The sequence below is a fragment of the Gigantopelta aegis genome, chromosome 3, assembly GCF_016097555.1.
Source record: "Gigantopelta aegis isolate Gae_Host chromosome 3, Gae_host_genome, whole genome shotgun sequence".
NCBI classification, from domain to species: domain Eukaryota; kingdom Metazoa; phylum Mollusca; class Gastropoda; order Neomphalida; family Peltospiridae; genus Gigantopelta; species Gigantopelta aegis.
This window is the reverse complement of record NC_054701.1, coordinates 10,220,724-10,243,513: the sequence shown is the minus strand read 5'-3', so window position 1 is coordinate 10,243,513 and position 22,790 is coordinate 10,220,724. Positions and strand designations below refer to the sequence as shown.

Sequence of the window (22,790 nt, the reverse complement as noted above, 5' to 3'; positions counted from 1 at the left end):
ACTAGAGCTGTACAACATGCTGAACATGTCTGTAATAAACAAGACCAATTAATGGGATGGTCACACCTGAACGAAGAAAACTGACGTACATAAAACATATCAAATAAATATTGGTATGGAATAATTGGTGTTTCATCGCATGCGAAGGGAAGCTATTCAAAGAATCGACTGTCATTTTATTGGGAGATGACTAAATCTATACCCTAACCGTCCGCGAGCGATTTATATGTGGCGCCGTACGCGTGCGGTTAGGATACGGCCATTGAAATCAATGATTTCTCAAATAATCGCTCGCGGCTGGCTAGGATACAGCTTAACGGATGGATAAACGATGTGTGTGTGTGTGTGCGTGTGTGTGTGTGTGTGTGTGTGTGATTATCATCACCAGAAGAAAAACGAATGATAAAATGCCCTATTTTGATACAGTAATTTGAATAAGGACCCTATATCATCAAAACCTCACAGTACTCGATATTGCTGACCTGATACAACGTAACTACCTGCACTTAAAATTAGAATTGTTAACCTTTGTGTAGTCCTTTACAAGCATACTTCAATGTTTATTTGAATAAACAAACTACCCGAGCAGGCCCGTACGCAGGCTTTATAATGGGGGAGGGGGGGGGGGGGGGCGAATTCCTCGTGATGGGACCAACAATGGCAAAAATAATACCCCAGTTTACATAACGTTTGGGGTGCGTACGGGCCTGCCGAGTTTACGGTGAGTTGATCGTCTGACCTCCAACTAGGCCATCCAACTCGCGCTCCCCTCCACCTCATTCATGTGATTGGTATGGTTCCAAATGGGTGACCGGCCTCGGTGGTGTCGTGGTTAAGCAATCGGACATAAGACTGGTAGGTACTGTGTTCGCAGCCCAGTACCGGCTCCCACCCAGAGCGAGTTTTAAGGACTCAATGGGTAGGTGTAAGACCACTACACCCTCTTCTTTCTCACTGACCACTAACAACTAACCCACTGTTCTGGGCAGACAACCCAGATAATTGAGGTGTGTGCACAGGACAGCGTGCTTGAACCTTGATTGGATATAAGCAAGAAAATAAGTTGAAATGAAAAGATTCTGGCATAGCTATCAAAGGAAACCAACTACATTTTTGCTTTATCAGTAAGGAATCTTTTAAATACACTTTTCCACTGGACTAGGATATTTATATTTTAACATATTTTAACAGCAACTTCTCATTTCTTTAAGCACGAAAATAAGTTGGAATGAAATGTAAGAAAACAAAACAACAAAAATCCCAAACCAAACAGAACCCACTGTGTAATTGTTTTGTATAGCAGTCTAACGTTTCCGTCGTCTGTTTGTTAAGTGTTGCACTGAAGTTTATTGCAAGTGAGCTTTCTAAAGGTGCTTTTTTAAATGAGTCGTGAATGAACCCGGAATTCGACGTATTCTTCCATCAGCATAGTTATATTATCAGAATCGTAAACAGACTTGCACAGGCTTCAATTTTAAAATAGTAATTGGCATAACTATCACATACTTTAAATAGTTGGCTCAATGAAAACATATAAATACCAAAAAAATGTATATGTTCACTTTACCCAACTTAAGAGAAAAGCCATAAACCAGATTACGTTGTAAAAGTCAACTAAACTCTCCTTAAAATAGGTGCTGTAACATAATGGCTGACAGAGGAACTTTAATTAATTGCCCATTCCCAGGAGTAATCATGTGTTTGTATTTCAGGTGAAGAAAACGGCACTGAACACAACTATAATAGCATCACGTCAATTTGTCAATGTAATTTCGAGAAGAAATCAAATTCGGATACTTCTAAAACCAATGTAGCTGGCGACAACCCAACTGATCATTCTCAACTAAGAAATCCCAGCTTTCAACTGAATGATGAATCGGAGGCCAAGTTCGAAGAAACACAGTTAGATACATCTGCAGAAACTATAAGACAAGATGAACCTGTTTCATCGGGTGAATGCTTAGACGGTGCAGATTATTATGAAAACAATGCAATAACCGAAGGATGCTTTGAGAAACAGATTGATGTGTTAGCACCTGGAAGTCACGCAACTCAAAATACATGTAACCTTGAAGACGACAAGCTCTCGGTTTCTCTTTCCCAGTTAAATACTTGTACCATTTCTGAGAATTCAGCATTAAAAGATATTGATGTTAATTCATATATCGAGGATGCGGCATTTGCCCAGACAACTAACAGTGGATCTGTAACAGACGGAGACGCCACTAAGTCTGTTGGAGGACAGAATGACTCGATCACTACGACTAGCGAATCGAAGGCTGTAAGCAGTTCACCCATTGAAGGTGCGTTTGAGAATCTTGGAGATGCGATAATCATCAACGATGAATCAGTAGAATGGTTTAGAGGTCACCCGAGGTCATCAGACACAGACGCCGATAATACTAATGACAACTGTGGTTTTAAACAAACGGAGGAAGAAAAAGACAGCAAGAGTGTTGGTATCGATAACGATGAGAATTCTACAGTTTCAGTAACAAATACCAGTGATGACTTGGATGCATCAGAAGAATTTGACAGCGCAGAGTCAAGGAAAGGGTCGAGTTCGGACACATCTGAAGATGCTTATAAGCCTGCTGTTCCGGACCAGGAACCACAGGAGGAAGACTCTGATGCCGACATCAGCGAAGCAGAATGTTTAGAGTCAGAACACTCCGTGGATGACAATATTTCTTCGACAATGAAAAGTAATGCAGAAGAGAGCAAGACAAAGGAATCTGGTTTGGTGAGTCCAGAATCTTTACAGCAGAAGGTGAGTTTTCTAGACGACTACAAAAAGGATGATACTAAACCTATAACAGAAACCGGTTTAGATGATGGTACAAAAACAAATCCCGGGGCTGACACAACACCGCACATCTCTGCACGTGACGGTAAAGGGTCTGTAGCTGGGCCACAAGAGGCAGTTGTCATGCGCGAGACGAAGGCCAGGTCATCAGTGAGAAATGCGTACAGCCAAGGAGATGAGCTGGAGAAGTTGGTGTCGGGACAGTCTAAAACAGACAGCTGTGTTGTGTCCTAGTCAGCAAGAACACCGTGTGTTAATTCTGCACATCGTTTACTAATATACATAGACACCGATAACGTGTATGTAAGGAGATTCATATGTTTGAAGCTGTACCAAGTACTAATTGATTACTTAGTGCCATATTACTAATGTAGTAAAGGATCTAATCTTGTATATTTTATATGCCATAAAGAATAGCTTTACACTTTGTAATAACCATACATATTGACATATAAGTACCAACAGTATATCAACAAATATAACGGGATTGTTTATTATTTCTATTTCCTTGTTTTCTTTTTTTCTTAGTGTCGTAGGATTAGAATCAAGGTTCATTTTTATCTGTAAGATACGTTTTCATTATATTTGCCGTTTCTGAGGTTGTTATTTCATTCTCTTTTGCTTTGTCAACTTAACCCCACCTCATCGCCGTCATCAAACAAATAGCGTGAACAACGAACAAGAAAAACAAATATCATATATTTCAGTTGGGAGACTGAAGTAAAGCTGTCGATTCCTAATACGGATATGGTTTAGCTTTGGTTTCACACGTTGAAGGTATACACTTTAATGATTATATTCGTTATATATATATATATATATATCATACTACACATACATGTATGTATACATATATGTTTTATTTGCAATATCAAATGCTGTTATTATTTGTTTTTTGTTTTGTTTTTTCACTAACTGACTAATAAAGATTGCGCAAATACAGCAGCAGTTTTATCTAAATTAGATATACGTATAACCCACACTTTAGCTTGATTCAAACAATAAGCCCATATCTGACAGGCACCGTGATTACATTGCTGTTTATACAGACGGATCACGGGATGGGAATTCTATGGCTTGTGCTACAGTTTTTCCATCAGATAAAATTATTTCCTTGAGATAGCCTGACTCAGCATCAGTCTTTAGTGCTTTTGGGCAGTCATTAAAGCATTGGAAGAAATAAAAGATTCTATTGAATCCAAATTTATTATTTTTACAGATTCACTTTCTTGTCTACAAGCTTTACGAAATATGAAGCTGGAACATCCCTTAATTGGGATTGCGATACGAAAGTGGTTCTATTGCCAATAAAGATATTGTATTTTGTTGGGTGCCCAGCCATGTTGGCATCAGAGGTAATGAGGAGGCAGATTCTGCTGCCAAGTCTGCTTTGGATTTATCTCATGCCAGGGTTGGTGTGCATTATACTGAGTTTAAACCTAGTATCAACCAGTTTATCTTTTCGACTTAGCAAAATGATTGGCACGGTGGGAGATTGGCAGTTCTCCTATAGGCAATACAAGAAGGATGAAACACTCTTGTGTCGTGCTCGCATCGGTCATACATATTTGACCCATTCATTTATCTTGAAGAGGGATCCACTGTCAGTGTACTCTGACCGTACGCCACATTTTTGTGGAGTGTAAGCATCTGAAAGAAACAGAAAATATATACTTGGTCAAAGAAATGTGATGGAATAATTTCGATTCCATCCAAAACGTTTATTACAATTTCTACGTGACACTGACTGTTAGTCTAAATTTTAATATTACCTATCTGTGATATTTGTATTTTTGCACAGTTCTTTGCACTGTGTTTTTATTTAACTGTTGAATTTTTATATTGATGTTGTTGATCACTTCATGTTTGCATTTACCATATTTTGACACCCAATAGCCGAAATATTTTTCATGATGGAATATTGTTAAACATCTATTCTATTCTATGTATTTGAGTCATCAGTCTTAGACAATTTTATTATCTTAAATAGGTATTTAAAAAAATATATTGCTAAAGCCCTGTTTACATGCGCCTTCTTACCCCTGGGACAGCTTTACCTTATGGAGCAAAAGTACCCCTTGGAAGCAAATGTGGTCATTACTCCTGGGGTAAAATTAGCACCTGGGTGGCAATTTCCCCAAGTCTTGAGGTGAACCTAATCTTGTTACCCCCGTAGGCAAATATGTTTTGTAAACGCTGGTATGCAGTATTACATTGGACAGATGACAAACCCGTGCAATAATAGACTTTTTAACACAGGATATGTGTATACCATTAAAACTCCCAATATTCATGGGTACGAACTCAAAATCGGTGACTGGATACGTGCTCACTGGACAAATGCTTCCCTAAGGAGTCAGAAGAAAACGATTCTGTATATGTTCATTATTTGGTAGGATGGATGGGACCTTCTGGGTTACATTGATGTGACCTACACAAACGGTACGTTCAGGCAGGCACAATCTGCTCTTTGGTGGATGTATAGAAATTCGTGACAACCCGCTCGGTACCATCCGTCGTAACTGAATATATATATATATATATATATATATATATATATATATACACCAAGCTACCCTTGATGATCGTGCCAGAACCAACATCAGTGAAGCGTGGACCTTTGGTTTCAGTCAACTTGTGGCCACAGCCATCGTTCTCTCTGGGACGATTAATAGTTTACAGAAATAGCAAGCCATAACAGCTACATTCATCTTGAAGAATGGGAGAAGACAACGCTCGAAAAAACTCAAAGTAAACGACTCAGGAACGTCGGGGACGCCTTCGAAATTTGTATTTGCAGATGATGACAAAATAATTTCAGCTTTTTTTGGAAAAAAGTATTCGATTGCAAGTTCTCAATTAACACCGTATAAACTTCATTTGTCATTTATAACATACATTACTGAATTCGGATTGGGTACTGTTTAAAAAAACACCCCATCAAACTATGTATATGTGTTATTATGTACCAAAAAATGAAAACAAAAATTAAAACTGTGACTAACTGTAACTACTTTTCGAAAATGCGACAAAATAAAACCCAAAGTATATAAATAATATATTTATAGAAGTTTTATCCTTTTTGAAATTATGGACACTATTTGGTTGAGTATTCAGTGAGCAACTTTACAGAGTAAGCACGTTATCATCGTAGCCATGAATCATACTATTAAACCAATTCCATGTTGTTAAGTATCCCAAACTCGTGATTCTGTCTGATACTATGCGTCAAGTTTCTGGTCTAGATATTCGAGAGTTCCTCCATTATGCATCATCAAACGCTTGTGATACGAGTAAATTCCAGTGGACGCTGCTTCATTTCCTCTGCCATAGACTAATACTCTATCTACTAATGATGAAGGCACTGTTTTATTTAACGACGCACTCAACTCATTTTATTTACGGTTATATGGCGTCGAACATATAAATATTGAGTGAGGAAATCCGCTGTCGCCTCTTCACAGGCTACTCTTTTTGATTAGCAGCAAGGGATCTTTTTATATGCACCATCAAACAGATAGGATAATACATACCATAGCCTTTGTTGCACCAGTTGTGGAGCACTGGCTGGAACGAGAAATAGCCCAATGTGCCCACCGACGAGATCCTAGATGGATCGCGCATCAGGAGAGCGTTGTACCACTGAACTACGTCCCGTCCACTACTACTAATAAAGTCCCACCCAAACTAATAGTTTGCGTTAATTCGCGTATTAGTTGCCTTGTGCCCCTAGGTATACATTTACCCCTGTGGGCAAAATACCCCCCCCCCCCCCCCCCCCCCCCCCCCCCCCCCCCATGGGCAACTATGCTGCATGTAAACAAGGCTTTATATGAAAGTTTAAAACCTCACAGGCTTCCATCTTCTGCAACAGATTACTCAAAGTTTATGATACTGAATTCCACAGAGCTACCATCTGAGATGCACGTGTGTTACGGTAATCACTGTTTAAAAAGCTATTTCCGACTGGAGGATTACTAGCTTATGCTGATCGGACGAAAAATTAAAAAGAGGTAAAACTTTACTTCAAATGATTGTCTTCAGTAAAAAATGGCAGAATTCTGAGGTGGATAGTAATTAAGGGCAAGCTAAAAAGCAAACAAAAATACAACAAAACACACACCCAGAATAAAACCCTAACCCCTCCCCCACAACAAACAAACGATACAAAATAAATAAATAAATAAATAAATAATTTACCCCCCCCACAAAAAACCCAACAACAGAAAAAAACACCCAAATTCTTCTCCCCCCCAAAAAAGAAAATCCCCATCAGAAACTTTAAAAAAAAAAAATAAAGAAGCAGAAGAAAAAAAACCCTAAATTATGAATTGCAATCACAGATTCGAAAAAGGGCACATTGACATTACTTAATTCACCTCATTATATAATCACCAAGTTTTCTTAAGTGTAATTTTGGCTCGCTCTGTGCTCTTTGTCTAAAACCACATGTTTTTACAGTTAATGTGCATTTTAGTGCTACTCTATCGACATTTTATGTAGAATGTTAATTTTTGGATTCCGTTAGTGTTATTCCACATCTGGAAAAGCCGCCTCATAATTAGCGTCTTGATAACGTCAATAAAGTTACTCGCGCCTTGGAATGAACTACATCCCTCAGAGAGAGAGAGAGAGAGAGAGAGAGAGAGAGAGAGAGAGATTCTCTCTCTCTCTCTCTCTCTCTCTCTCTCTCTCTCTCTCTCCCTCCCTCCCCTCCCTCCCTCCCCCTCTCGCCGGATCTCTCTCTCTCCTCTCTCTCCTCTCTCTCTCTCTCTCTCTCTCTCTCTCTCTCTCTCTCTCTCTCTCTCTCTCTCTCTCTCTCTCTCTCTCTCTCTCTCTCTCTCTCTGAGGGATGTAGTTCAGTGGTAGATCGCTAACCTGGGTTGCGATAGATGGTCGATCTTGTATTCCCCCCATCCCAACCAGTGCCTCACGACTGGCAGATCAAAGGCCGTATATATTATGCACTCTTCTATCTATGAGTGTTTTTTCGATAGATGTAACATATGCGTCAACAAGCGATATTCGTTTACTGTCTGTCTCAAGAGTCGAAAAAAACTTATTCTAGACATCAAATAGCCAAGTAGTTTAAAATGTGCCGACATGTCGTTAAACAAAGATTCCTTTCCGTTTTTCCCATAGATATTGTCATCAAAGTTGAAACAAAAATATATTGCTTTCAAAGTTGGATATTTAATTTTACCGAAATGTGATTATAAAATCGTTTTAAACGCATTTCCATATGATCTGCAAAGTAAACCTTGGTTTCCCTAAAGGCTGTAATACATCAGCGACCGACGTAGACTGATGCAGACTGATGCAGACCGACGCAAATCGACACATACCGACGTAGACTGATGCAGGCCGACGTAAACTAATGCAGACAGACGTAGACTGATGCAGGCCGACGCAGACTGATGCAGACCCGACGTAGACTGATGCAGACCCGACGTAGACTGATGCAGACCGACATAGACTGATGCAGACAGACATAGACTGATGCAGACCCGACGTAGACTGATGCAGACCGACGTAGACTGATGCAGGCCGACGTAGACTGGTGCAGACCCGACGCAGACTGATGCAGACCGACGTAAACTAATGCAGACCGACGTAGACTGATGCAGACCCGACGTAGACTGATGCAGGCCGACGTAAACTAATGCAGACCGACGTAGACTCATGCAGACCCGACGTAGACTGATGCAGGCCGACGTAAACGGATGCAAACCGACGTAGACTGATGCAGGCCGACGTAGACTGATGCAGACCCGATGCAGACTGATGTAGACCGATACAAACTGATGCAGGCCGACGCAAACTGATGCAGACCGATGCTGACTGATGCAGACCGACGCAGACTGATGCAGACCGATACAAACTGATGCAGGCCGACGCAGACTGATGCAGACCCGATGCAGACTGATGCAGGCCGACTCAGACTGGTGCAGATCAAAGCAGACTGATGCAGATCGACGCAGACTGATGCAGACCGATGCTGACTGATGCAGACCGACGCAGACTGATGCAGACCGATACAAACTGATGCAGGCCGACGCAGACTGATGCAGACCCGATGCAGACTGATGCAGGCCGACGCAGACTGATGCAGACCGACGCTGACTGATGGAGACCGACGCTGACGGATGCAGACTGACGCAGATCAACGCAGACTGGTGCAGACCGACGCTGACTGATGCAGACCGACGCTGACTGATGCAGACCGACGCCGAATGATGCAGACCGATGCTGACTGATGCAGACGGACGCAGACTGATGCAGACCAAATAAAATGTTTGTGGAAACACAGTCGTCTACGTCAGATCTGCGATGGACATCGTGTGCGACTAATACGTTCTGTGGTCTCCATCCTGTTACAGATTTAATGGGAACCATAATCAACAAGTGCACGTCCACAATAGGACTACAGTATCTTTATTGGGCAAGGAGCTGTTCTTTTCCTATGACAGGAAAGTAAAACTAGCCAAGGTATAGGCTATGTCTGCGGAGAGGACTATAGATTTCATCTCCATCCTTCTATCTGTCTGTCTGTCCGACCGTCTGTCCCACATATAGTTTTCCGGATGTCTTTTTTCACAATGCCGAGAAATAGTGAGCCTAAATTATGTGTATAGCTTTATCATATAATGTTACAGATAAAGTTTGACTTTCATGGCGATTTACCCATTTGTGACATAATTAAACATAGGAGATATGAAAATTTGTCGGACCCGGTAGAGAACGTGTATTGCTTTAGCAGTACTCTCAGAATTCTTGTATACTTCTTTTTATTTTTGTATATCTTGCTTTTTTTCTGTAAATCTTCCTTTTTTCTCTGTAAATCTTCCTTTTTTCTTCGTTTTGTTTGTTTCTGTAATATATCTCAGTTACTTTCCTTCTCAGATCGGATACAAATCATTTGCCATTGGTCTTAATTGTTTTCCTCATCTTCCACTTTGGAATGATCCAGTTACCCAGGAAGTTTTGACCTACTGTACTCCGGCACTGTTCTACGTGTATATTTGGAGGTGACCCAGTATGTACTAAGACTACAAATCTTCGAGTATGGATCTCTTTAACAGCTGCCGAAGTCAGCGGAGATCACGCTGTTATATCGTCTAGATGACGGGATACGGTAATTGGTGGGGCCTGTTTTCTGCATGATGTTTAATATATTTCACACTGTGATTCATTAACATGGATGGCTTTCCGCTGTCGAATCATACCTTGCCGTACTTCACGGTCATCAGCTATGGAAATAATCATACACATGGTCGTGAGTACAAGCTAGTATACATCAAACGGTAAAATAAATGATATGACAGCCTGTCTGCCGATGCACGTCAGGAGGATGAAATGGTTCATGGTGAGACGGAGTTAACCCGTAATGGTGTAATTATTGATAGGGTACGTGCAATCATACGCTTTGTCTGTCTGTACTAGCTGGATAAATGAACAGCATATCTCGTGCCAGGTTTCGGGCACGCTGCGATTCATCGTGTTTTATGTTACGCCCTGGGACAACGAACATCATTTGCATGGTAACAAGATTCCAACTCGGCCAGCTTCGATTTATATAGCTGTTAGAATTATTGGTGGGTAGGAGTGGTTGATGCTGAGTTTCTATTGGTTTTTAGGAGTGATTGGTGCCGAGTTTGTATGATAATTTTATAGTTGTACAGACCATTAGGTTTTAGGAGTGGTTGGTGCCGAGTTTGTTTGGGAATTTCATAGTTGCAAAGACCATTGATGTTTAGGAGTGTTTGGTGCCGAGTTTGTCTGCGATTTTTGTAGTTGTTAAGACTATTGGCGTTTAGGAGTGGTTGATACCGAGTTTGTATGCGATTTTTGTAGTTGTTGAGACTATTTGCGTTTAGGAGTGGTTGATGCCGAGTTTGTATGCGAGGTTTGTAGTTGTTAAGACTATTGGTGTTTATGAGTGGTTGGGAGTGGAATGAGGTGGTGTGGCAAAGGTTTGTAATAATCGTTATTTCTCTTTATAACATTAACAACAGCTAGTATGTGCATCAAAATAGCAAATATGTCTTTAAATAAAACACCCAGAAAACATGATTGATACATTGACTGACGTATTGACTGTACATTATCATAAATAATATATACAATCTTCCTAGGACGCTGTTTTGGCTACTCTAACGCTTGTTATAATGTTCTATTATACTAACACGTAGGCGTGCTTAACATTGTGCTTAACACTGTGACGTCCAATTAACTATTGCATCTATTGAGATACTAAACATATCAGTAAAACATCATTCTCATCCTCATCACCGTAATCATCACCGTCATCATCACCATCATTAGTAGCAGCAACAACGATGACTCCAAAATCAAATGAGGCAAAACAATATCATAAGGTGTTTACTTTCCGTTACTATAACCACTAATCCCCTTGGCGGACCTGTTTTATTTTTTCGTCACAACTAGTGCCACACGACTGGTATGTTACAGGCCATTGTATATGCTGTCTTGTCTGGGGAAAATGCACATAATCTGAACGACAAAACCATTATCGTGAGCAAAATCGTATTTTCTCTCAAGACAAAGTCGAAAGAGTATTGTTAAAATTGTGAGCTGTCAGCTGCATCGTCGGTTGATCCATTCGGCTATTTTTCTTTTCAACCAGTGCACCATGCCAGGTATGTCAAAGGCCGCGGGATGGTGCATTTTGGTAATTCCACGGTAACAAACGTGACATTCAGACATGTCTATCGGCCTCTACTGAGAAACTGCGATTCATCAAGGTGTTCTTGTATGCTTTATGATAAAACATATTGGCTAGTAGCTACCCTTGTTAAATATCCCCAACATATTAGACATTGGTGACGGGTTGGGCAGGAAAGTCCCCAAAGGTTCGGTAAGACATGATATTTCATTCAAAAACTCTGTGAAGTGTGCACAGATAACAAGTTGATGTCAAAGTATGTTCATATATGGAAAGATGGTCTACTTGTACCCGCCTAAAATAAAGGATAATTATTCATAGTCTCCATGGAATCTGAGTCTGATTGGTGATAACAAACGTGACAGAAAGTAACACACGTGACACTATCCGAACAATTTCACCAGAACCACTGAAAAAAACCCATTGAAAGCAATCTCAAACTACTTGTTTTTTACTTTAATACAATATTTCCAGGGACTTTCAGAGATTATTATACAATTATAAAATGTTAATACACAGTAGTTGCTTCTCGATTTTAACTGATCACAGTCGCTAATCAAAACGATTTTAAAACAAAACATTCCCTGGTGTCCTTATACTTTTTAACGTTTTAAATGCATATAATGGGTCCTTTTTAAGAAATGGTGAAACAGATGTAAGTCAGTATTTCAAGAAGACCAGTAAAGGATAATTGTTTAAGGGTGACTCCTTCTTGGCTGGAATAACTAAAATGGAAATATCTGTTATAGGGAAGACAACAATAAATGGAAATATATTTTTAAAGAAGACAACAATGTTTTGCAGATATTGTGACTATCGTCCTCTAACCTTTAATGCTATTTTTCAAGAAACGAAAATATAAAGTTGTTTTTTTAGTGACACCATTTGAGCGTACTGATTTATTCACCATTGGCTATTGGAAGTCAAACCCTTGATAATTTTGAAATATAGTCTTAGTGGAAGCCTGCTATATTTTTTCCCCATTAGTAACAAAGGATATTTTATATCCACGTCCCCATAGACAGTACAGCACATACCATAGCTTTTAATATATCCGTTGTGGGGTATTGGCTGGGACGGGGGAAACCCATTCAAAGGATAGGTCCATCGAGAGTGTGTGATCCTATGACTAAAGAACCTCGTGCGATTACTATTCCGACTGAGCTAGATCCCGTCCATTCTCGAGCAATGAAGACAGAAAAATATTTCAGATATACATATAGGTTAATACAAAATCACTCAGCATCGATTAGTTCTGTATCCTCAAAACAAATCCACTGTGGAATACCCAACTATTTAGTTTCCAGTGCTGGATCCAGCAAATATCTGACACAGAGTATGTGAAAACGTCACCACTGTATATTGTTTTCCCGAGACATGCTACTTCAGTCATTCTTGATTTTTGCATCAAATGACCTTTTAGATTAAAAAACGTAATAGCAAGAAGTCATCAAGGGAAATTAACTGCAGACCCTTGAGAATGCTTTGGATGCTTGGAACTAGAGCATTCTCCCCATCCCTTGGATTTCCGCTTTTAGGACTACATCCAGTAGAATTAATAAGAGGCATCTTGTCATCTTCGCTGACTTGGAAGTTGTCCAGGGGTGACATCATGGGAGAAATCAGCCATGTTTCTATAACTTTAATCATTATTGTCTAACAATAGGTATTCATCATTTATCAATGGTTTCATAAAGCGTCAAACTTAACACGAGTATCGTTTATTTTTTTAAATCATTGTATTTGTTTTAACTTCCATTCATGTGACATCAGTTTAAAAAAAGAAAAGAAAATCCACATCTATTCTAAACAGTCCTGACATCTAGCTACAAAAAGATGAACTAATGACATTACACATCTGGACAAGACACATTTTGTCCAGGTGTCACGTGTGTTATCCAGTAAGTCACGTGTGTTAGATTTAGTATCACGTGTGTTACATTTTGTATCACGTGTGTTACCATGGTTTGAGGGAAAATGTTTAATAATTTTTAATTGATCTCTTCTGCAAGAAGCTTTCACCAGACGCCAACAGAGAATCCTACTTGTCACTAAAATTTCTCTCAGCTTTGTGTGTGTGTGTGTGTGTGTGTGTGTGTGTGTGTGTGTGTGTGTGTGTGTGTGTATAAATATAAAACCTTTTGTACTGTAAGAGTAAAACACCTTACAGTTGTACCACCACCCCTGAAAAAAGGCACGGTATGTCTGAAATATGAAAGTACACTATAATGAAACGCTGTTTATACAGTTTTTGAGACTGATATTTAGTCGATTGTTAACACCACTAATTTGGTTTAATTCCTAATAATTTTGTGTATGTATGTTGATAGAGCTACAGTCTTAACATAATAGTATTTTCTCCCCGTCCACTAAAAATAATGTTAAGAAGCTGAAATACTGGGTAACAGGTTACATAGATGAATTATGCTGTACGGTTTAGTTATCTGGGGCCTTTGGCCTCGCCCCGTCGGCGGGCCCATTGGGCTATTTCTTGTTCCAGCCAGTGCTCCACAACTGGTGTAACAAAGGCCGTGATATGTACTATCCTGTCTGTTGGATTGTGCATATAAAAGATCCCGAAAAGAGTAGCCCATGTAGTGGCGACAGCGGGTTTCCTCTCTATGATCTTTTCGATGAATTGCCCATTTTAAAGATCCCATGGCACTAATGGAACATGTAGCGGGTTTCCTCTCTAAGACTATGTGTCGAAATTACCAAATGGTTGACATACAACAGCCGATGATTAATAAATCAATGTGCTCGTCTACAGGAGGACTGCCACTCCCAGGACACTACATCATTAAGCCGTCTATAAAATTTGTTTTATTTAACGACACCAGTAGATCATATTGATTTATTAATTATCGGCTATTGAATGTCAAACATTTGGTAAGGACTCTTTTATATGCACCATCCCACAGACAGGAGAGCACTTACCACGGCCTTTGATATACCAATCGTGGTGCACTGGCTGGAACGAGTAATAACCCAATGGGTCCACCGATGGTGATCGATCCCTGACCAACTGCGCATGAAGCAACCGCTTTACCACTGGGCAACGCCCCGCTCCTCCCGTCTGTAAGAAGATTGCCACCCATGTTTTACCACTGGGCTACGCCCCACTCCTCCCGTCTGTAAGAAGACTGCCACCCATGTCTTACCGCTGGGCTACGCCCCGCTCCTCCTCCCGTCTGTAAGAAGACTGCCACCCATGTCTTTCCACTGGGTAACGCCCCACTCCTCCTCCCGTCTGTAAGAAGACTGCCACCCATGTCTTTCCACTGGGTAACGCCCCACTCCTCCTCCCGTCTGTAAGAAGACTGCCACCCATGTCTTACCACTGGGTAACGCCCCTCCTCCCGTCTGTAAGAAGACTGCCACCCATGTCTTACCACTGGGTAACGCCCCGCTCCTCCTCCCGTCTGTAAGAAGACGGCCACCCATATCTTACCACTGGGTAACGCCCCTCCTCCCGTCTGTAAGAAGACTGCCACCCATGTCTTTCCACTGGGTAACGCCCCTCCCGTCTGTAAGAAGACTGCCACCCATGTCTTACCACTGGGTAATGCCCCGCTCCTCCTCCCGTCTGTAAGAAGACTGACACCCATGTCTTACCACTGGGTAACGCCCCGCTCCTCCTCCCGTCTGTAAGAAGACTGCCACCCATATCTTACCACTGGGTAACGCCCCTCCTCCCGTCTGTAAGAAGACTGTCACCCATGTCTTACCACTGGGTAACGCCCCGCTCCTCCTCCCGTCTGTAAGAAGACTGCCACCCATGTCTTACCACTGGGTAACGCCCCGCTCCTCCTCCCGTCTGTAAGAAGACTGCCACCCATGTCTTACCACTGGGTAACGCCCCGCTCCTCCTCCCGTCTATAAGAAGACTGCCACCCATATCTTACCACTGGGTAACGCCCCGCTCCTCCTCCCGTCTGTAAGAAGACTGCCACCCATATCGTACCACTGGGTAACGCCCCGCTCCTCCTCCCGTCTGTAAGAAGACTGTCACCCAAGACTGTCACCCAAGACTGTCACCCATATCTTACCACTGGGTAACGCCCCGCTCCTCCTCCCGTCTGTAAGAAGACTGTCACCCATGTCTTACCACTGGGCAACGCCCCGCTCCTCCCGTCTGTAAGAAAAATGCCAGCCATGTTTTACCACTGGGCTACGCCCCGCGCCTCCTCCCGTCTGTAAGAAGACTGCCACCCATGTCTTACCACTGGGCTACGCCCCGCGCCTCCTCCCGTCTGTAAGAAGACTGCCACCCATGTCTTACCACTGGGCACCCCGCGCCTCCTCCCGTCTGTAAGAAGACTGCCACCCATGTCTTACCACTGGGCTACGCCCCGCGCGTCCTCCCGTCTGTAAGAAGACTGCCACCAATGTCTTACCACTGGGCTACGCCCCGCGCGTCCTCCCGTCTGTAAGAAGACTGCCACCAATGTCTTACCACTGGGCTACGCCCCAGTGCGTCCTTCCGTCTGTAAAAAGACTGCCACCCATGTCTTACCACTGGGCTACGCCCCGCGCCTCCTCCCGTCTGTAAGAAGACTGCCACCCATGTCTTACCTCTGGGCTACGCCCCGCGCGTCCTCCCGTCTGTAAGAAGACTGCCACCCATGGCTTACCATTGGGCTACGCCCCGCGCCTCCTCCCGTCTGTAAGAAGACTGTCACCCATGTCTTGTTTGAACCAGCACCAAAAGATCCCATCATGCTAATGGAAATATATAGAAGGTTTCCTTTGTTGACAATTTGGAACATCACTTAGATTTTAAAATGTCAACTGAAAAGAGACCCCACACCTCCTCCCCCCCCCCCCCAAAAAAAAAAAAAGAGACAAAAAAAAAGAGACAAAAACACAAAGATAATAAGACTGCTTAACCGGAAATTTATCTACTAATTTGGTTCATTTTAGAAGGAAAATAAATAATAAATCAGACTATTTAACTATTTAATAATGTAAGAACGAAATGTGACTTAAAATAAAATTATGAGTGAAGATCTAAACGTTTAGTCTAATCTAAAGCCGGTTAAAGAAAACATGCAAACTCAAATGTCCATATGATACGAGGACAATGTTTTTGAACCGTAAAACCTTAAGCGGATATAAGCTGCAGGAACTTAAATTCAAATGAAATGGTTTCAGCTATCCAGAACACGACACCACAAATAGCACGGCAAAATACCGAGGTTTTGTATTACACGTTATTTCTACATATTTATTTCAACATGAAAGAATGAAGGATGATTTGGAAGATTTACTAAGAATTCAGCCCAGTTCAGCGCTGGAAAAGAACGCAGGCACGAAGCCATGCACGTGTGTGTGTGTGTGTGTGTGTGTGTGTGTGTGTGTGTGTATGTATGTGTGTGTGTATGTATGTCTATGTGTGTATGTCTCTCTCTGTGTGTATGTGTGTTTCTGTGTGTGCGTGTATGTATGTGTGTGTGCGTGTGTATGTGTGTGAAGAAGTCCTCACGAAAAAATACACAAGAGTATGTCCTTTTAGTTTAGAAGTGTTATTTCTATGTAGCTGGAAAAGACCCTATCGAGGGCTAACAACCAGAACTAAATATATTTAAAGTCGTGGATTTGAAATTGAAAAACTTTAATGCTTACTTCTTTTTTTTTGGGGGGGGGGGGAGGGTGGATTAGAGAGTTGAAAAATCTTAAAAGACAGCAATTTTTATTCATGTATTGGAGCTATTCATCTCATGCAACTGCCCCCCTCCCCCCGCTAGCTACGGCCCTAAAGCATAAGCTATTCAGTTCTGTACATTGCTGTATTAAAACTAATGTCGAGTTTCGACAGTTAAAGGGACACACCCTAGATACGGCTATTTGTTAACCATTACGGCGTTGTTTTTCGCTATTAAACCCCATTTTTCACAAATAAAATTGCACTTTACTTACATTTTATTATTTAGAATACACATTTCCATTCACCTGAAGTGCTTTTTGGTAATCCCGATGTTTGTAAAACCACGAAATGCATTTTTTGCATTTTTTCACAAGACGTTCTGTCGAGAAAAAACCGTTAAGCAAGCGAGGTCCAATCTATTTTTAGAGGGGATATTTCCATTTCAATGTCACAGGTTTGTTTTCTCGTGCATGGTTCGCGCAATCTACATCCGATTTGTTGTTGTTCATTTGTGAGATTTTTTTTCACAGTTCGTGAACATTTTCAGTAACAATAAAGTTCAGACAAGTAAGTGTCTCAATACAAAACGTTACAAACCCTTAAAACCAATAATTTTGCTAAGTCTTACGATATCTGGAGACAGGACAGAACAGTTGGAACATGTCCAGGAGAGGTGAAAGGAACGCACCCCAAATCTGTGAAATTTGTCGTGACGTAGGCATTGTTGTGCTTCGAGCGACATCTACCGGTGACATCAGAATACTAACTTTCAAAATTATTTCAAGCAATTGGGACATGGGGATTCCCATGGTATTTATCGATATAAAACCTGCTTTTTCACTCCATTTGATAAAAACGTGATCTAAGTGTGTTACAGGTTTGTAAATTAACCAAATTATAATTTATTTTCGCTGGATGGAACTAGGGTGTGCGGCTTTAAGTATTAAAATAAAAATTAACAAAATATAAATATATTTCATTCACAACTATTTATTACTTTATTATTTTTTAAATGAGTTTAACAACAAAAAAGGACTCCTACCCCCCCCCAAAAACCCTCCCAACAACCCCTCCCCCCAAATCAACAATATAAAACAAGAATAGAAGAAAAAAGACACCCCCCCCAGAAAACAACAACACCCACTCCCCAACCAAACCAAACAAACCTCCACCCCCCAAAAAAAACAAAAACAACCAAAGAACAAAAATAAAGCAACCCCCCAAAACAACAACCCCCACACAACAAACAAACAAAAACCCCAAAATTAAAAAATATAAAATAAAACAAAACAAACAAAACACCCTACACTGTCTCGACTACCCATACTTCTCGACCTTCATGTATATTGGCTCCCAGCTTTCTAAACATTAACTTAGACACTTCTGTTATTTTTTTAACGTATGTTTTCTATGATATAACCACTGACCATTTGATATCTGAAAGGAACAAGAAACGTCGGGTCAACTTTAAAGCCAGCAGATCAAATTGTATGATACGATATGTACAATTGTACTACATATCTATGAAGGACGGACACTAAAGATAATACTGATTCCTCACTCTCCTGTCCAACTGATCCCACAGATCGGGGCTGTAAGCGGGCCAGTCAAGGGGGACGATGTTGTTCCTGCAAGGAAGTCCCTACACACCCTTGCAACATGCGGCCTCGCGTTGTCTTGTTTCAATGTCAGGTTGTTTTGCTGGACAAAGGGCACGGCGTGAGGCTGCAGGATCTCATCCATGTATCGGACGGCTGTCAGGTTCCCAGCGATGACCATCAAAGACGTTTTCAACCCATGAGAAATTCCACCCCAGACCATGACTGAGCCACCCCCAAATCTGTCCCTCTCATCAACGCAAGCGTCGGCAAATCTCTCCCCACGACGTCGATACACGCGTCCTCGCCCGTCCGACCGGAAAAGTGTGAACCTTGATTCATCCGTGAACAGTACACGCCTCCATCGCATCATGCGGAACCTTCCCGGTGCATGTGCACGCAACCAATTCATCTGACGTTGTCGACTTAATGACGTCAGAGGGAAACCACCGTAGGGACGACGCGCAACGAGATTGGCCTCTCTCAGCCTATTCCTTACAGTTTTGAGGTGGATGGGACGATTGTGGGTGCCTATGGTGTTGCGAGCAGTTTCGGTGGCAGTAAGGTGACGATCGCGCAAATGCGCACGCCTGATTGCTCGGTCCTCTCGGCGTGACGTTACACGTGGGCGCCCAGACCGGGGACGGTCGGCAACCCTTCCTGTAACCCGTAAACGTATCACAAGACGTTGTATGGTTCGAACATTCACACCAAGTTGCACACAGCAACTTGTCTTTGTGTATGACCTCGCATGAGCTGTGAAATTGCGTAGCATAATGGCAATTAAAGTTTTACCAAATAACGCATCGGATTGTGTTCTGTAACAGGTAACACTACAATGTGGTATGAGCTGTACCCCCGACTTCGTCCGAATCATGCTTTTGCACGTGTTTTTGATGATTTTCATTGTCTTGCCATACGCCGCTCCCTATCACACTTCATTGAGTGTGGATTCAGGGTATAATGCATAATAACCGAATGACTTATATGTACAACTTCCATACAAATCCGCCCACTTATTTAGGAATTTTTCCCACAATTTATAACCCGACGTTTCTTTTTCCTTTCAGTATACATGGACATGTAACCATGTTACGCCTTAATATCTATGTGTGTTTCTAGAGAATTATGTAGACGTTTGGATTATCTACTTAAGTCGGTTGCCATGGAAATGAACTTTGCAACTAAATGAACATGCTTGCTTAATGGCTTGGTAATTGTGTTTATTCTTCTGTTGAAGCTAAATGGAAACTGCGAGTACTTTAGCATACATACACATGCATGTTCGTGTATCGGAGTTTAATCCACACGAACGCGACCTCTGGGAATCGTAGGTTATCGCACGCTGGGAATGTCGGTGCATTATGGTAAATCTCAGCAAGCGAGGATGTCAGATTTCTTTGAAATTCGGTTTCGAAACTGTCTACGTTTATGAAAGAGAGTCTTTATGTATTTAACGTTTCTGTGTAAACTATGTCTAAGTTTATCAAATAGGGCCTTTATGTATTTAACGTTTGTGTAAAATATGTCCAAGTATTAGAAACAGGGTCTTTGTATATTTAACATTTCTGTGTAAACTATGTCTAAGTCTATAAAACAGGGTCTTTGTATATTTAACATTTCTGTGTAAACTATGTCTAAGTCTATGAAACGGTGTCTTTGTGTATTTAACGTTTCTGTGTAAACTATGTCTAAGTCTATGAAACGGGGTCTTTGTGTAGTTAACGTTTCTGTGTAAACTATGTCTAAGTCTATGAAACGGGGTCTTTGTGTATTTAACGTTTCTGTATAAACTATGTCTAAGTCTATGAAACGGGGTCTTTGTGTATTTAAAAGAAAGAAATGTTTTATTTAACGACGCACTCAACACATTTTATTTACGGTTATATGGCGTCAGACATATGGTTAAGGACCACACATATTTTGAGAGGAAACCCGCTGTCGCCACTACATGGGCTACTCTTTCCGATTAGCAGCAAGGGATCTTTTATTTGCGCTTTCCACAGGCAGGATAGCACAAACCATGGCCTTTGTTGAACCAGATATGGATCACTGGTCGGTGCAAGTGGTTTACACCTACCCATTGAGCCTTGCGGAGCACTCACTCAGGGTTTGGAGTCGGTATCTGGATTAAAAATCCCATGCCTCGACTGGGATCCGAACCCTGTACCTACCAGCCTGTAGACCGATGGCCTAACCACGACGGGGTCTTTGGGGTCTTTGTGTATTTAACGTTTCTGTGTAACCTATGTCTAAGTCTATGAAACGGGGTATTTGTGTATTTAACGTTTCTGTGTAACCTATGTCTAAGTCTATAAAACGGGGTCTTTGTGTATTTAACGTTTCTGTGTAAACGATGTCTAAATCTATGAAACGTGGACTTTGTGTATTTAACGTTTCTGTGGAACCTATGCCCAAGTCTATGAAACGGGGTCTTTGTGTATTTAACGTTTCTGTGGAACCTATGTCTAAGTCTATGAAACAGCTCCGCCTTTTACGAAACGATCTATGATTGTTATGCACTTAAAATGATCTTAGCGCTAAGATCGCTTGGTAAACCGGGATCCTTTCCTTTGTGTATTTAACGTTTCTGTGAAGGCTTACACTATGTTGAAATCTTTGAAGTGATGTCATAATGTATATTTGACGTGTATGTTTGCAAATTAAATGGATGTCCGTTAAACAGATGATTCCACACACTTGTAGTTTTGTTTCAGAACTATATGGATGTCTAAACTAAGTACGTGTGTACTGTTATTTTCTTTTTAAATTACGTTGACGTCTTTTAATAACAATGCGTGTTTCTGTTTTAAAACTACGTCGATGTCTATTAAAGAAGTCACATGTGTATTGTTATTTCTTTCACAAATACGTCGACTTCTGTTAATCAAGTCATGCGTGTGCTGATATTTTTGTTAAAATCAAACAATATTTCGTTATTTTCACATTTATTTCTAATAAATAACTACAAGTTAATCGATCACACGTATAATCTTTCCATAATTAACTCTAGAATAATAATTTTAAAAAGTCTTGCACTGAACGACAAGAGGGCTTTCCTGAATAATTTGTGGCTATATATAGCACGGCCACCATCTTCATTTCTTTGTCCGCAAATAATTCTGGGTAAACTTAGTGTGTTGAATGTGACGCATAAACAGTGATGTCACTAGTTAATGCGTATGACACACTAACAAGATTCCCCCCGAAAATAATTTTCTTTTCTTCTAATAAATGGAATTATGTGATTGTAATTTTTATATAGGCATGTAGCTGAAGTTATACATTTTATGTTTCAAAAATTAACAAATATTTTTGACGGGAACCACCATTATTGCAACTTTGACACACCATCTTTAATAAGTCATGTGTGTACTTTATTTTCTTTCACAATGACATCGACGTGTTTCAATCAAGTTACACGTGTACTGATATTTTTGTTTTAAAAATATATTGGTGTCTGTTAATCAAGTCACGCTTATACACGTACTGATATTTCTGTTTCGAAACCAAGCACTCGTCTTGTATCTGTTTTAAAACTATGTTGATATCTATTCAACAAATCACGCGTGACTGAAATTTCTCTTTCAAAAGTATGTCGATGTCTATTAAGCAAGTCAGGCGGTTAGTAATATTTCTTTCTGGAAACCACGCCGATCTCTATTAAAGTCGGGCGTTTAGTAATATTTCTTTTTGGAAATCACGCCAGTCTCTATTAAACAAAACTCGCTTGCAGCTGATATTTCTATTTCGAAGCCTCCCCACTATCGTACATCTCAATTAAAGAAGACTGGCGTTATCAAGACTCGTACAGACTGATGTACACCACAATTAAACCACTAACGTAATTTGCTCACCTACTTGGGAGATACTATCTAATTAAGAAAGAAAGAAATAAAAAAAGAGAAAAACCCACAAATGAAAAAACATTACATAAACATTACGAGCTGATAACAGAACGAGGAGCCGTGTAAATGAGATTTCATCATAGTTTTTTCTTTCTTTTTTCTCCCATCCAGTTTCGCACGGCGTCTGGTATTATTGGAGCGGTAA

At 40.9% G+C, this 22,790-nt stretch overlaps 1 protein-coding gene across 8 annotated transcripts in view; it reads left to right on the top strand.

Moving 5' to 3' along the window:
* LOC121367500 (CAP-Gly domain-containing linker protein 1-like) overlaps positions 1 to 3,890 on the top strand; it is a 106,528-nt gene extending 102,638 nt beyond the window's left edge. For 3 of the 8 annotated variants that reach the window (XM_041491714.1, XM_041491713.1, XM_041491711.1), the window contains one exon: positions 1,713 to 3,843. In XM_041491714.1, coding sequence (XP_041347648.1) covers positions 1,713 to 3,040 — 1,328 coding nt within the window. In that variant the 3' untranslated portion in view covers positions 3,041 to 3,843. Of the gene's footprint in view, positions 1 to 1,712 lie in introns of all 8 variants that reach the window. The other 5 variants (XM_041491718.1, XM_041491712.1, XM_041491715.1 and 2 more) reach the window with 3 other exon arrangements.
* The last annotated feature ends 18,900 nt before the right edge of the window (positions 3,891 to 22,790 follow it).